The 13,459-nt window shown below is 42.8% G+C and overlaps 1 protein-coding gene across 1 annotated transcript in view; it reads right to left on the bottom strand.

Moving 5' to 3' along the window:
- The window catches only part of TRABD2B (TraB domain containing 2B), a 296,942-nt gene that overhangs the window by 124,484 nt on the left and 158,999 nt on the right, over window positions 1-13,459 (bottom strand). Inside the window, exon 3 of the mRNA XM_064455138.1 lies at window positions 11,946-12,092. Within this exon, the coding sequence (XP_064311208.1) occupies window positions 11,946-12,092 (147 nt within the window). The remainder of the gene's footprint in view (window positions 1-11,945; window positions 12,093-13,459) is intronic.

Below are 13,459 nucleotides of genomic sequence, written 5' to 3'. Positions count from 1 at the left end.
CTCTCCCACTGCCTCCTCATCAGCAGATAACTAATGGCTTTCCAGCCTTACCTCCTGTGCAACGTCCAACCTCCAGACTGCCGCAAGTACAGTATCATCACTAATACTTGTAGGGGAATCTCTTAATAATGAAAATGCTTTATTTCTCCTCTCCCCAGAGCGTTCACAGGCTAAATAGAGAAAATAGGAGGAGGCACACCCAGGGTCACAAGGGCCGTCTACGGCAAGGCGGAGAGTTGGCCATCAGCTTCCTGGGTTCCAGTTTAGCACCTCAATACAAACACCATCCATCTTTCCCTGACAGGAGGGCTCATCCTCCATGCTAGTAATTCTTATCTCCAGTTGTTAGCAGGGAGTTGTTCCCAGATCACGTCGACTACATTAATATTTTTTTAAAACATGATTAAGATTGGGCTCTCTTTATTAGTCTTCTAGTTTATGAGCTTTACGTGGGCAGAGGCCAGAAAACAAGTAAGGGATCATGCTTTGAAGGATTTTGCTTGTACCACGCAGGTCAGGAACTTTTGTACGGTTGACAGCATTATGCATGATAAGGATCTCAAGAGCTGACAGCGCAGCTTACAGGGGCTGCCAGGAAGCCAAAGCAGCAGCCCAAAACCCGCTGGCTCCTTCAACAAACTGAACGGCCCTAAATTCACACCAGCCCTTCTTGGGTCAGAGGCTGATATCTGAGCTCAAGTTATCATTTGTTTATGAAGGGAGGATACCCTCCCATTAACCAGCCTTGACAGGGCACCGTGGTTTTTACTGCAGTGCTGCAAAATATACTGCTCTGGACTTGCAAGACACCTGTTTTCTTCTGATTAATGGACCCTTCTGGCATCTGGGAGAGCAATATCCACTTACTGCAGCCTCTGATACTAAGGATTCAAGTAGTGCAAAGTGAATGGGCTGCAAGAGCAAGCATCTCCGCAAGGAGGATGTGGCTGCTGCAGAGACAAACGCTGCTGCCGACTTGACTGGTTTTCCTCCAGTGCTCGTGAGCTTCCATCCTGATGGAGAACTTCACTGGCCAAAGAGGGGGGATGTCTGGTTAATCTGATTTAGCCCAAAGCCCAAAGTTGGCAGCTGCCAAGAAGATGAGCTTCCAGCTTCTTATGGAAAAGGGAAACCAGGAAGGAGCTCTGCAAAATGGTGTCCAGTTCAACCACGTTGTGATTAATGCATTATTGCTTTCTTTCAAGCACCAAAATTTAAAGAATTGGGAATAAAATATTAGAAGCCCAAGTGGACTGTAAAAGAAGTCTTTGATATTCAGAGTAAGTCAGTTCCATCACTCCTCTCCCTTTCTCAGAGCAAACATCTACCCTAGATGGGACTTGGAAATATATTACAGGCACATCCAACACATTTTGGAGGCTGTGGCGAGAACAGGTATGTCAATTTGGTGGATTTTAGGCTGCTAAAATGGTTTATTAGAAGCATACTCTGACACCAAACTTGGATACAGACTCAGACTGATTTGAAGTCACAGAAATCTTAAACATATCCCCAGTCTGTGCTCATCCAGTTTTGTTCCCACCCCTTTGCAGAAAGCAGAGCCGTTCCTCAGGGACAACTCTCACTGCAGCCGGAGGCTTGCAAGTTTTGAGCGCGCATCAAAAAGCCAGTCGCACTTCTCCCACCCACGCTCACCCACCAGCCACGCTGCCTGGCCACAGCCATCCCTGTACCACGGAGCCCTTTGGAAAGTGCAGTTGCGCTTTGGATCAACTTAGCATTTCCACAGCAGGAATGGATTTTCCATCATGCCCCTTGGCTTAGCAAGAGTCTGTAGTGTCCCAAACTTCCAAAAGCACGGATCAGCCCTGAAAAACTGCAAGGCAAAGGACAGCCAGCTCTCCCTCAGTGGAAAGTGTGGTCTTGTGAACCAGAAGCTTAATGGAGAGGGGCTTAGGAACCCTGAACTATTTTCTGGCTCCAATTCACTGTACGTGGGGTGTGATGCTGCAGTTTCCAGCATTTCTGCACCGCTTAGGCATAGCTAATCCCCTCTGAGCTAAAGGCTGCCGACTGCTTTCACTGAGCTGCACTGATAAGGCCCCTGTTCCCATCCCCGTGAAGGGTGTTCAAGCTTCCCTGATCAGTGGGCAGTGGCTGAGGTCGGGGTGTCTCACAGCCCCATGCCAGAAAGCCCAGCCCTGCTCTTTTTCAATGTGTTGTTTTCTCCATCTGCTGCCTCAGAGGAAGAGGACACATGGCTACCTACCCCAGCAGCCTGCCTGCACCCTCCTCCCCGGGAATAACAATGGCTGGAAGAGTCTCCTCTCACAAACCCAGTATTGTACGGCATCAGAAACCCACAGAAAATATCCTGATGAGGATGGAGGGAAAAAAATAAAAACAAAAATGCTTTTTTGCTTGAAGGGAAGTAAAGGAGAGAAGAAAGTCCAAGAGCACAAGGAGACCCAGTGTAAGAGTAAGCACATTTCTTGGGACCAGCTGTGGGGAGCCACTTCTGTCTGAGAGCTAATCTTTGTCTACCCACATCACTCCTTGGCATCCATATATGTTGCAGACTCATTGCAGTTCACACCAGCAAGCCTTCTGTAATTGCCCTACCCAGTTTGAAGCTAGCTTGGGTACCTCTCAGGATGGCGTTGCAACTTGAATGTAAAAATGTAGGTCTTTGAATTTCAAATTAGCTAGCTCAGCTCTATGAGTAACTGGAGCATCTAAATCTATAAACAGAGGAAAATCACAAACAGGAGGAGACAGGGAGGGAGAAAAGTATGCTGAAAGCTAAGGAAGTCTCTACAAATAGTGCATGATACTTTTATAAAACAATTCTGCAGGTGACACAAAAGCTGTAGGAGTCATTGCTGGCCTGAGGGTAAATTTCCCTGCCAGCAGGGCGGGCTACCACCGCCAGAGCGCCTCGATACCCACATCCCTGCAGCTTCAGCCCCCACCTCACCTGCCTGGAGAACCCCCCGGGAGCCCCAAACCCATCCTGCCGTTGCTGTTCTCCCAGGTGGTACTTGGCCAGATGACAGTCACGTGCACTACCTGGTTTTACCTTCTCCCATGCATCTGGGTTGAAGGAAAGCATGTTTAAAAAAAAAATATAGATAAAGGGGGAAAAAGGCAGAAGGGCCACAGGGATGGGTTGTGCATCTCACAAACACTTGGGGGGTGATACATTTATCCCTGTTAAAAAAAAAACAACTTTCACCAAATCCCTGAGAAGTCATGACCTCCATGTATGGATTCTATTTGTTTTTCCACACCAGTTAAATAGTTGCTTTCCAAACACTTAGGAAAAAAAAGAAAAAAAAAAAAAAAGCAAGCAACACCAACCTCCTTCCCTACCCCAACCTTGTCCCTGCTCCCCTTGGTAGTGATGCCAAAATATGCAGCCGGCCTCTCTATCTGAATGAATGTTTTGATTAAAGAAGTCTTAACAAAACAAAGTCAGAACAATGATCCCGGCCTCCTTTCTGCAAGCTTCACCCAACTATGCAGTGTATATTTAGGACCAGATTACAGGGACCTGTTCATTAATTGAATAAGGATGACAAGCCTGCAGTGCATGCAAATAAAGGTTTGGGTTTCAGTAGGGAGGGTAAATCTTAACTACCTAATGATACTCCTGCCCCATTTAAAACCCCTTTAATATTGGGATTTTTTTGACCCCAGCTTTCACGAGTTGCAAACATATGGAAAAGTTCAAGTTTTTCTATTTCCCTTCCAAATGCTTTGTTTCCTTTGACAAAGAATATTTTTTTTTCCTGTTCTGACACTAAAACCATCACCTATTATATTGCCATGACACCCAAGTAAAGATAATGATCAAAGGGCAAAGCAGGGCAATAAACTGAAAAAAAAATGGGGCCAGAAGGTTTGGTTTTGGGGGTTGGTTTATTAAAGTGTTGCAATTCTTTTTCCAAAGGTATTTTTAATTTTGTCGTCCGTTACACAGCGGGAGAACAGCTGGTCAGTAGTGGATACAAACTCAGGCTTGGTTGTTCAGGGCTCTTCGGTGAGTTTCTTCCCATTCCTGTTTAGTAAGATGTTAGGGAAAGCCTGAATGTTTTTGTGAAGTTTGCAATATAATTTTAACCTGAGACGAGTGTGATCCAAAAGATATGCTTTGCAAAATATCACACAACTTAGCAAGGAGCAAAAAGCTACTTAATAACACAAGAGCATCTGGGCTGACACAAGACCTCCGGAGCTGACACCACAAGGCAGTGCTGTGTGGAGAGAGCCCTGACCCCTGCCCTCCTGTTCGGTCCTAGCAAAATTCCAGGCTACTCCCAATCCAACCAGCCTCAGCTTTCTAACCTGGCATCTGGAACAAACTGGATAATGACTTTTGAACTAGTTTTATTTTTTTTTAAGGTAGGGTTGTTTGAGAGGTCTAGTATAGGGTGTAAAGATGCAGCACCTCTCCAGGAAAGCGTTTTGAAATGGAATGAGGACCAGTCAGGAGAAAAATAAGGAATAATTCAGATTAAGTCAGTGAAGTAGAGACAAATCAAGCTATCCTTGAAACTGATTTCCTTGTGTCACAGCTGGTGGAACTGTATAAGCCTTGACTTTGGGTTTATTAGCAATCATCTCTCCCAGAGGAGAAAAGAGAAGATCCTGGTCTGAAGTCACCATCAGAGAGCGCAACCACACCGGAGAACCTGATCTACGGTGTTTGCTATTTGGTAATGTGCAATAATAGTGTCCGACCAAGAAATGCTGTGTCAAGGAGTACCCAAGAACACGGTCTTTTTGGATAATGTCTGCTATTAATCCTGCCAAGCCAGCAAAAACAACCAAATTGCCCCTTTGTCCCACTTTCTTCCCCTCCCTGTCATAATGAGGTGACAAATACAGCTTGTGGATAAAACAATGGGAGAAAAAGCATTTTGTATATTCAACCCAAAAGATATTGTTTAAAAAAACTAACAAGTCTTTCTCATTTCTCTTGAACAAGTCTTTCCAAGAAACACTTCATAAACCAGCTCTTTATGAAGAAGCGACAGTAAATGCTTTACAGCAAACATACAGCAATGCACAGAAAGCAGCATGCTACCACCTTGAACTCCAAATGTTTTTACCAATCACTCTTTCATACTCTTTTATAGTTTATTCCCTTACTAATAAATACAGGTAGTCAACAATCCTTAAACATTTTTAATGTAAATCAGCCCTTTTCTGTAGTTGAATATGTTCCTTTTCTAATAACGCAGCAGTCTCTGAAAGAAAAATCTTTGCCTTTAAATGCCTTGTTCCAACTTTTCTCTGACTTTCTCTCCCTCTCCCATTGCTTTCTCCATGGAAACTGGAAAGAGGAAGAAATGAAATTCCAAGGTAAGACCACTCTAAACGCAAACATGTAATGAAAATTTCCAAGCAAGAACCTATTTTCAAAACCTGTAGCATGAAAATTATCTGGGCATGTTCCAGATTATTAATAAAAAAATAACCTCCACAGTGTTTTCCTCAGCACTGTCATCAACAAGTAGGGTTAACTCTCACAGCCTGGATCTGTAACCAATTTTCTGAAACACATAAGCCAAAATATAATATTGCTCCAATCTGGAATCCTGTTCTGACATAATATGAAAATTAGACTCTGAAAATTTTGGCTGCACTTCTGGGTTTTTACTTCCAAATGCTCACAATATACCAAGACACAAAGCTGTAACTCAGGTGCAAGTGGAAAGAAAGTATGATCCCAACCCAGCAGATCAGGAGCTCTTCTGAACTATGGGAAGGCAACATCTCTCCAGCAGCATCCTGTGCTACAGCCCAAAGAAGAGAAACTGGGAGACATCCTCTGCTTGCTATTGGGGCACAAAGGGCAACGAGCACGTGTGTTGCCAAACACCTGGGCAGCGTCAGGCCTGCCTTCAATGTCAGTCATAACACACGCTTGTGGAAGCATTACTGACCCTTCACCTGGACCCAGAATGAGAAACTCATGGGACCAGCTCCCTTGGTGCCTCAGACAACCTCGCAGTTGCTTCACTGGAAAGCCTATAATCATTTTCCCTGGAAGAACAGGAGGCTGTGCCAGTTCGCCTGCACTTCGTTACAGCTGAAAATGATAAGATGTTTCCAAAGCGTTGCATTACAATAGCTGTGCCTTCGGTTTATGGATTTATCTTCCTTCGCCCTAGATAAAACTCCATTCCTTGGACAAATTAGGTCTGCTTGTCATTCAACACTCTACCTAATGGTCTCAGCTGCATGTTTCTGCAGTTATTGAAGCTGGAGCATTCCACAGATAGTTTTCATTGATTTGAGAAGTGAGCCAGAAATCTAGTTGTATTTTATCCAGAATGAGAATGGTGCAAGTTAATGATGTAATTAGAATTATCAGGGCCCTTAAATCTTCAAGGACAGGGTTAAATGCAGGATTATATCATTTTTAAAGGTGTACATAACACAACCTGGTGATTTATAAACAGCAAGGGTATTGTGAAGTGATGCACTGAAGTTTTTCTTCTTTAATTTAGGGAGGCTGACTACTGATGTGGTGTTAGTGTATGGCTCTCCAAAGTCCTGTTGTCAGGACCATCACATCGTTTTCAGACGACAAGCAGTCTTGTTCAGCATGAATCCATGGTATTTTGAGGTTGCAGAGGCAATTCAGGATACAGGTGACATCGTTCTAATAAGTTATACAAAAAGCTCTGTTGTTTCTGAGGGGCACAGCTTGAAGGAGACACAGCAAGACCTGAGCACTCAAAAGGGGTTGAGGCTTGTCTACAGGCTGTGGTGACGGCCAAGCAACTTCATTGTGTAGCTTGCTTTTCTGCATAGGATGAAGCCAAGACCTCACCTCTCCTGGCAACAAGATCATTATACTCAGGTAAGCATAAAGCCTGTAAACTGGGCTATTCACTGGCCTAACTTGATTTCTTCATTTTGATATCCAGATGATGGCTGGGCCCACTGGGACTCATACAAAGCCTGCTGAAGGCATGGAAATAGTCCCCATTATTTCAAAGGGCTTTCAATGCAGTCTAAAACACATGCAAAACATAAAGCCTCTCTGGATGAAAGATGCTTTATGAGTGGCAGGTATGACTCTTGGATTGTATTGTTAACCCTAAGTGGGATAGGCAAATAACAAGTACGCAACCAGTAGGACCTGGCCTGAAGAAAACTGTCTATAAAGCAAGCAGTGTAGCAGCATGCCTCTTGATACACCAGATCAGCAACAAGGGCAGAGAAACCATCTTTTCCTGCACAGGAGCCTCTCGTCAGGACAGAGCCGGAGAAACACTAGCTGGACACCACAGGTAGAGTTTTTGGGAAGGGTTGAAGGAGAACAATCTCAGCCTTGGCTTTTCAATTTCCCTCTTAATAAAGTGTACATAGGAATACAAGGAAACACAGAGCCAGCTAATTCCAGGCTGTCAAAGATGAATCTGCTTTACAAAATTGTCCTTAAAAACTTGAACATCTCAAAACCAAACACAGGAAGCAACTGGTTCAAGAAATCCCTGAACCCAAAACTCTAGTGTTTAAATATAGACTTTTACATCAGATTTAGGGAACAAAATACAAGATAAATTGTTCTGCACCCTACTTTTTCCTCACCAAGCCTTCAGGTCATTAGGCAATTTTTTCACTGTCTCAGGTAAGAAAAAGTATTCTCTGGAGGTAGATAATTTTCTGATTTTGCACTAACAGATTTTCTGCATTTTAACGTACCTGGACATACTGACCTCAATTCCCTTGTGAGAGCATCAGAGCAGAATACAGACGTTAAAGCTGCTGATCTGCTCTGATGCCTCTTCACTTGCAGTTTTTTTTCAAAAGGAGAGAAAGAAACTATGACTTCTTTGAGGGGAAAAAAGTCTGAAAAAAACAGAAAATATGCCGATCCTATCTTTAACTTAGAATACTTTCCCTTCAGTATCATTTTGAGTCTTTGCCCAGAAACTCCAACATAAGCCTCTTGATTGCAGAAGTCACAGGAGAATCAAGTGTTTGCAGAAGGCTGTAGAAGCAGGAGAGATGTTTCCTACTCCACTTTTGAGTTATAGTCTAACTGAATAAACTCACCCCCTTAAAATGTATTAAGTTTAAATAAGGATTTATACGTTTGGAAAAATGGTGCTCAGAAACAAAATTTAAGGGAAAAAAAAAAGAGAGAGAAAGGAATGAAGAATGTAATATAACCACAGGAAAGCAGAGGTGTTTCCCTCTTTCTCTGTTCTTAATTAAAATAATAAAAAAACGCTCCAACCCTAAAACTGAGGATTTCTTTAGCCCTCTGCTGTCATCAGTGCTGATGGCTCCGGGACAGGAAAATGGCAGGGATTTGAGGGCCTGTTCACACCCCTCCATTTCAAGCACCTTACACTGGCTAAGCCAGGCTTCTCAACCCAAGGCAGGCAGCATCTCCCTGGGGCGCTCTTGTTCCTGCCCCTGTCCGAGGTGCCAAAGAATCCGTCCTCTGACCTGTGTCCAAGCTCCCACTTCAGTCTAGGAGATAATTTCCCCTGCACTTTTCCTCCCAGCACTGTCCCTTCTGTGACAAGGGGCTGCACAGACTTGGCCCCAGGGGAGCTCTGCCCTCTATTCCCAACCGCTGTGGGAGTCAACCAGACTGGCACTGAGAAACTGCAGGTTTCCCAAACTCCCTCACAGAGGCTGAAGAGGGCTCAAGAAACTCATCCATAACACATCAAGTCAGCAGTATTAGTGTTGCCACTTCTGGTCCTTCTTTCCGCTCCAGGATGTGTTTTACTGTAAAGGCATCTCAGCATCTTGCAGATGGCTACTGAAGACATTCCGTCTGCCAGGATTCACACTAGAGGAATTTAGGCAGTTACTGGACCTAGATATATACTCCCCACAGCTATGTCAGACCTTCTCAGCTACTTCCCAGTTCATTACAGTGACGTAAACCAGTGGCTCTGAACGGAGGCAACCGATGGACAGGTTCACCTTTATTCTGCAGCTTCTGCTAACCTTCAAGGGCCAAGCAGGCACTAGCAGCCTTATAAACAGTGCCCAAATGAATCCACAAAGAGTAAGAGTCACAGCCTTCTGCAGGTCTCCATGCCCCTGCAGGACGGTGCTGAATTCCTGGCCTCCGCTGTTCACATAAACGAGTCTCACGACTCTATTCCTGATCTTTTGTCCCTTCTATGTAATATTTCAAAGTTGCATTAAAGGTACCAGCTGCAAAGATTTACCAGACCTCTGAAGTGCTAGGACAGCAGTTGGATATCATGGAAGAATGGGCAGACCTTCTAAAAACACTGTGACACTCTTGTCTCCCAAGACTGGCATGGGTACCTGCCCTGAAGTTTAAGTGATGATACATCTCACTTGGGATATTTATGGTTTTTCTGCACTTGAAGGCCTATCGTTCATCGTCACCTGACAAGATCTGCAATACGTTCTCAACCCATGACAAATCCTTGTGCCTACACTTAACGGCTCAAGAGAAAGATCCCATGGGGATCTCATGTGTAATATTTAAACCCAGCTAATCTTATTTAGTAACCAAATGGCTAAGACTTCCTATGGCAGAGAGAGTCTATCATCCTTGCAAAAAACACATGGAATAAACTTTGGAATTACCACAACTGGCAAAAGTTGATCTGAATAGGCAGTTTATTTTAGGTTTTAATTTTCTATTTTGTTCTGCTTGCAATTAAAAATAAATGGTATAAAGCTGGTTTATAAAAACACAACCAAACAAAAAACCTCTTTACCCAAATTAAAAACAACAACCCATGAGAGGAAAATAGCCCACAACATTTAGAGTTCTGCAGGGACTAGTATACATATAGGGATTTTAATTTTCCATGGCCTGTAAGTGTTATAATCTCTATCAACTATGTGCACTCTGGGACCATGACTAACACCAGTGCTTGAACTCTGATTGGTTGTTGACTTCTTTCTTCTTTCTTTAACACTGTTTTAAAGATCACATTTGATCCAAGAATTTGCAGGGATAAAGAAGTTTTTACAGCAATCTGTTCCTCTCAAGTCTAACTCACAGGTCTGTTATAGGACATTGTGTCAACAAACCACAGATGTTTGTGAGTCAATGCGACCAGTGTGAACGGCCACAACTTGTCTCAGGGACAAAGGCATTATTGCTGGAGAAACTACACTGACAGAGATTAAAAAGATGACTCAGGACATTCAGATGCTAGGACTGTCTTCATGATACTACTCCTTTCTTTTCATCCATGGCAAATATACCACCACACCTTGCAAGAGCTATTTCTCCATAATCATTATGTGTTTTTATCTCACGTGCTGGGCCTTGATATTACAGGAACTGTTACAACCATTGACTTCTCCAGCATCCTCTAAAATCATGAGCTCTCTGCCTTTTCCAACTCACACACCCCACCATTAGAGATGTATTCCTACCTGTGTTGTTTTCTCCCTTTACTTTCCAGCGCAAGGCTGTTCAGAAGGAACTGCTCTGGCAGCTTTGGTACTACACACGCTTCTGTTTCAGTACTGCCACGTTAACTGCCTTGTTATGTCCTGCTTAGTCATGCTAAAACAATGCTTCACTTTCTAAGACTGGATTAACTGGGACAGCAAAGGGGTTTTATCCCATTCATTATCATTTACCACTCTTTCTACTATTTGAAAATGATAACCAGATAGGGAAAAAGAGGACACGTGACCATTTGTCCAGAATTTAAGGACCTCTGATAGTCCAAGCTGATGTCTTTCTGCTCCTGTGGAGGGGCAGGCTAGTTTTTTGATAGGTGACATGGAAGAACAGCTTCAGCTGCTGCTGGTTGTCTTTTACATTTCTACCTGGAACTTCTCAGAGGGGCATAGAAGATCTCTGGGGAAACACCCATGCTGTGGAGCGCGGCTGGAAGACTTTGTTACCTTACAGCCGGGTTGGGGCCATCCTCACTTTCCCAGCCGTTCTTCTGAGAAACAAGTGACCCACAGAGCCCTGTGCAACTCAAGATAGCAATGGCAAGATAAGATGTCTCAGAGACCTCTGCCTCAACCAACAGACTGAGCTTACCCTATCTCAGTTCTCTTTTGAAGTCACATAGTTATCCTTGATTTGCATTTGATAATGGTAAACCACTGTCACAGTTTACAGACCTTCTTTGGCAAAACATATATAATACTGTGGCTGCCAAAGTTTATACAGGTCCCCGGCAAGTAAGTCACTGCACCCGAGACAGGAACCTGGGAACATTTATCAGAAAAAGGAGAGGTAGGAGATGACATCCAAAGACCATAGTCCATAGAATTAACAGGAAAGGGAAAAGAGGAACCTATGTATTAAATGAGAATCTCAGAGTTTGCCATGAACTATCAAACTGGTCTGGAAAGCAGACTTCTGCTCCATTGAGGGTTTTTAATAGCATTGGATAACCAAGATAAACAGAGACTGAAGGGTTGCCTGAGACATACAAAATTATTGAAGTTTTGAGAAGTTATTTACTTTATAGTGTATTTACATAAGTCTCACTTCCTCTTCATATCTAAGCTCAAATATTACAAAGATTTTTTTTTCCCTCCTTCATGAGGAGACTACATTCAACAACCCTACAAACATCCATAATTAACTTTTTTTCAGGCACATTCCTCAGAAAGTCTTCCAGGCAGCCCCTTCCCCAGAGCCCAAGCAGTACCACTCTCTCACCAAGCAAACGAGGCATGTGTGGAAAGAAAACACAGGGCATCAAAAGGAAGAGGGGAAAGAGGAATATGAAGTGATGACCCTGAGACCAAAGTTTTACTTATTGCTGTACTATAAGCACCTGATAAGCTTTATGTCAGGCTCTTAATATCTCTGTACCTCAATTCACCTCAGTTTTAATGAGTACAGATCATTATATCCCGTGTAGAAATTTTAGATCAGGGCTTCGGTAGGAGACGCTTCCTGGCTCTGTAAGGGCCATCACTATTAAAGACATGGATTTTTCTCAATTAGCTGGCCCATCCACAATGCTTTTGCTTACCTGAGAAGTGTCATGGTTGAATATGACAGCATTCAGGTCTCCACAGTTATAATGCTTGATGAGATCTTCAGTGGTATATGGGGCCTGCAAACTACCTGCTCGGAGGCTTTCATGTTGGAGCAGAGTTTGGTTTAGAGCAAACAGCACCTGTAGAAATAGAGACAGGAAAAAAAAGGAAGAATTAAGGATATTAGGAATAAAATCAGCAAATCAATCAGCAATCAATCAAACAGCAAAGCCTAAAAAGCCAAACTGAAATTCTCTTGCACCTGAAGTCTATTGACCCATCCTGGCCCACAGTAACAAGGGCTGGTCTTTAGGCATTCCCAGCTGGAAAGAGTATCAGATGTAAAGTTCACTACTAGTACACGACCTTGTTATAAGACCTTTAATATTCTTCATAAAGTATAACTTCACAACACATGCATATATTGCCCAGAGATCATGGTCTGAGGGCTTTTAGGCTATCTTTCTTGACTACTTGTCTACATGAGAGACACTGAAATGAAAAAACCTCTAAATTAGGAAACTTTTGCCTCTGACTGTTTCCTGTCCACTAGATTAAATCCAAAGCCCAAGCTCAGTCAGGTTTTTGATAAAAATCTAAGTCTTCCAAACTTCTAAGTCACAGTTGTAGTACTGGGACATTCTGCATGCTTCTAGTAGCAGAAACCTTAAGAAATTCATTATTAGTCTCCCTCCTTGAGTCTTTCCACCTTCACCCACCCTTTTACAAAGGGAGCAGAGATACTGAATTGTAACACTGTCCCAGAAGACTAGTTGAGTGTCCCCATTCCCCACCTGAAAACACCAAGAAAGCAGAAGCACTCTTCACTATGTAAATTTAGGTAAAAAAAAGGTCCTTAAAAATGATTTTTTTTCCCTTGCTTTACCAAAAAGTCTACTATATTTCACATGAATTACCACAAACCTTTTTATATTTGCGATAGACTGTGGGAGTAATTTATACCAGTTACTGAACCACCAAGTCTGGGCTTTTCATATTCAGCTTTCCAAGAACCTTCCAAAGAAACTTGATAAAAAGTATATGAATGAAACAGAAGAACAGCAGTTCAGACAGTTTGTCACAAGTTATATAAACAAGCAAATGCACTTTTCCTAAAATAAAGTGATATGTAGTGACTGCAAATACAGAGTTCTGAAAAATTATACTGATGCATCATTTTTCATTAAAAGACTCCTGCATCCCTCAGCCTCACATTTCACCACATTTTCAGCTTCTCTCATTTATAACAGCAGTTCCCTCTCCATTTCAAAGAATAACCATCATCTTAAAATCAGGGCAAAGTAACCCATGCTGAGCTCTGGCTGGGCCAGGTAGGCTGCAGTCTGTGACACATATTCTTACTTACCTTCTTAACTTTAAGCAACTGAACTCACTTTAAGGAGTGAACCCCAGGGGATTTTAAAATTAACAATGTACATATGTATTTGCAGGATGGAAGTTCTTACTAGTTTAAAATTATGATTCCCATTGAAGTTTATCTGAAGGA

The sequence above is a fragment of the Phalacrocorax carbo genome, chromosome 6 (assembly GCF_963921805.1).
Source record: "Phalacrocorax carbo chromosome 6, bPhaCar2.1, whole genome shotgun sequence".
Taxonomy (NCBI): Eukaryota; Metazoa; Chordata; class Aves; order Suliformes; family Phalacrocoracidae; genus Phalacrocorax; species Phalacrocorax carbo.
The sequence above is the reverse complement of the archived record's forward strand: the minus strand, read 5'-3'. Positions and strand labels throughout refer to the sequence as shown.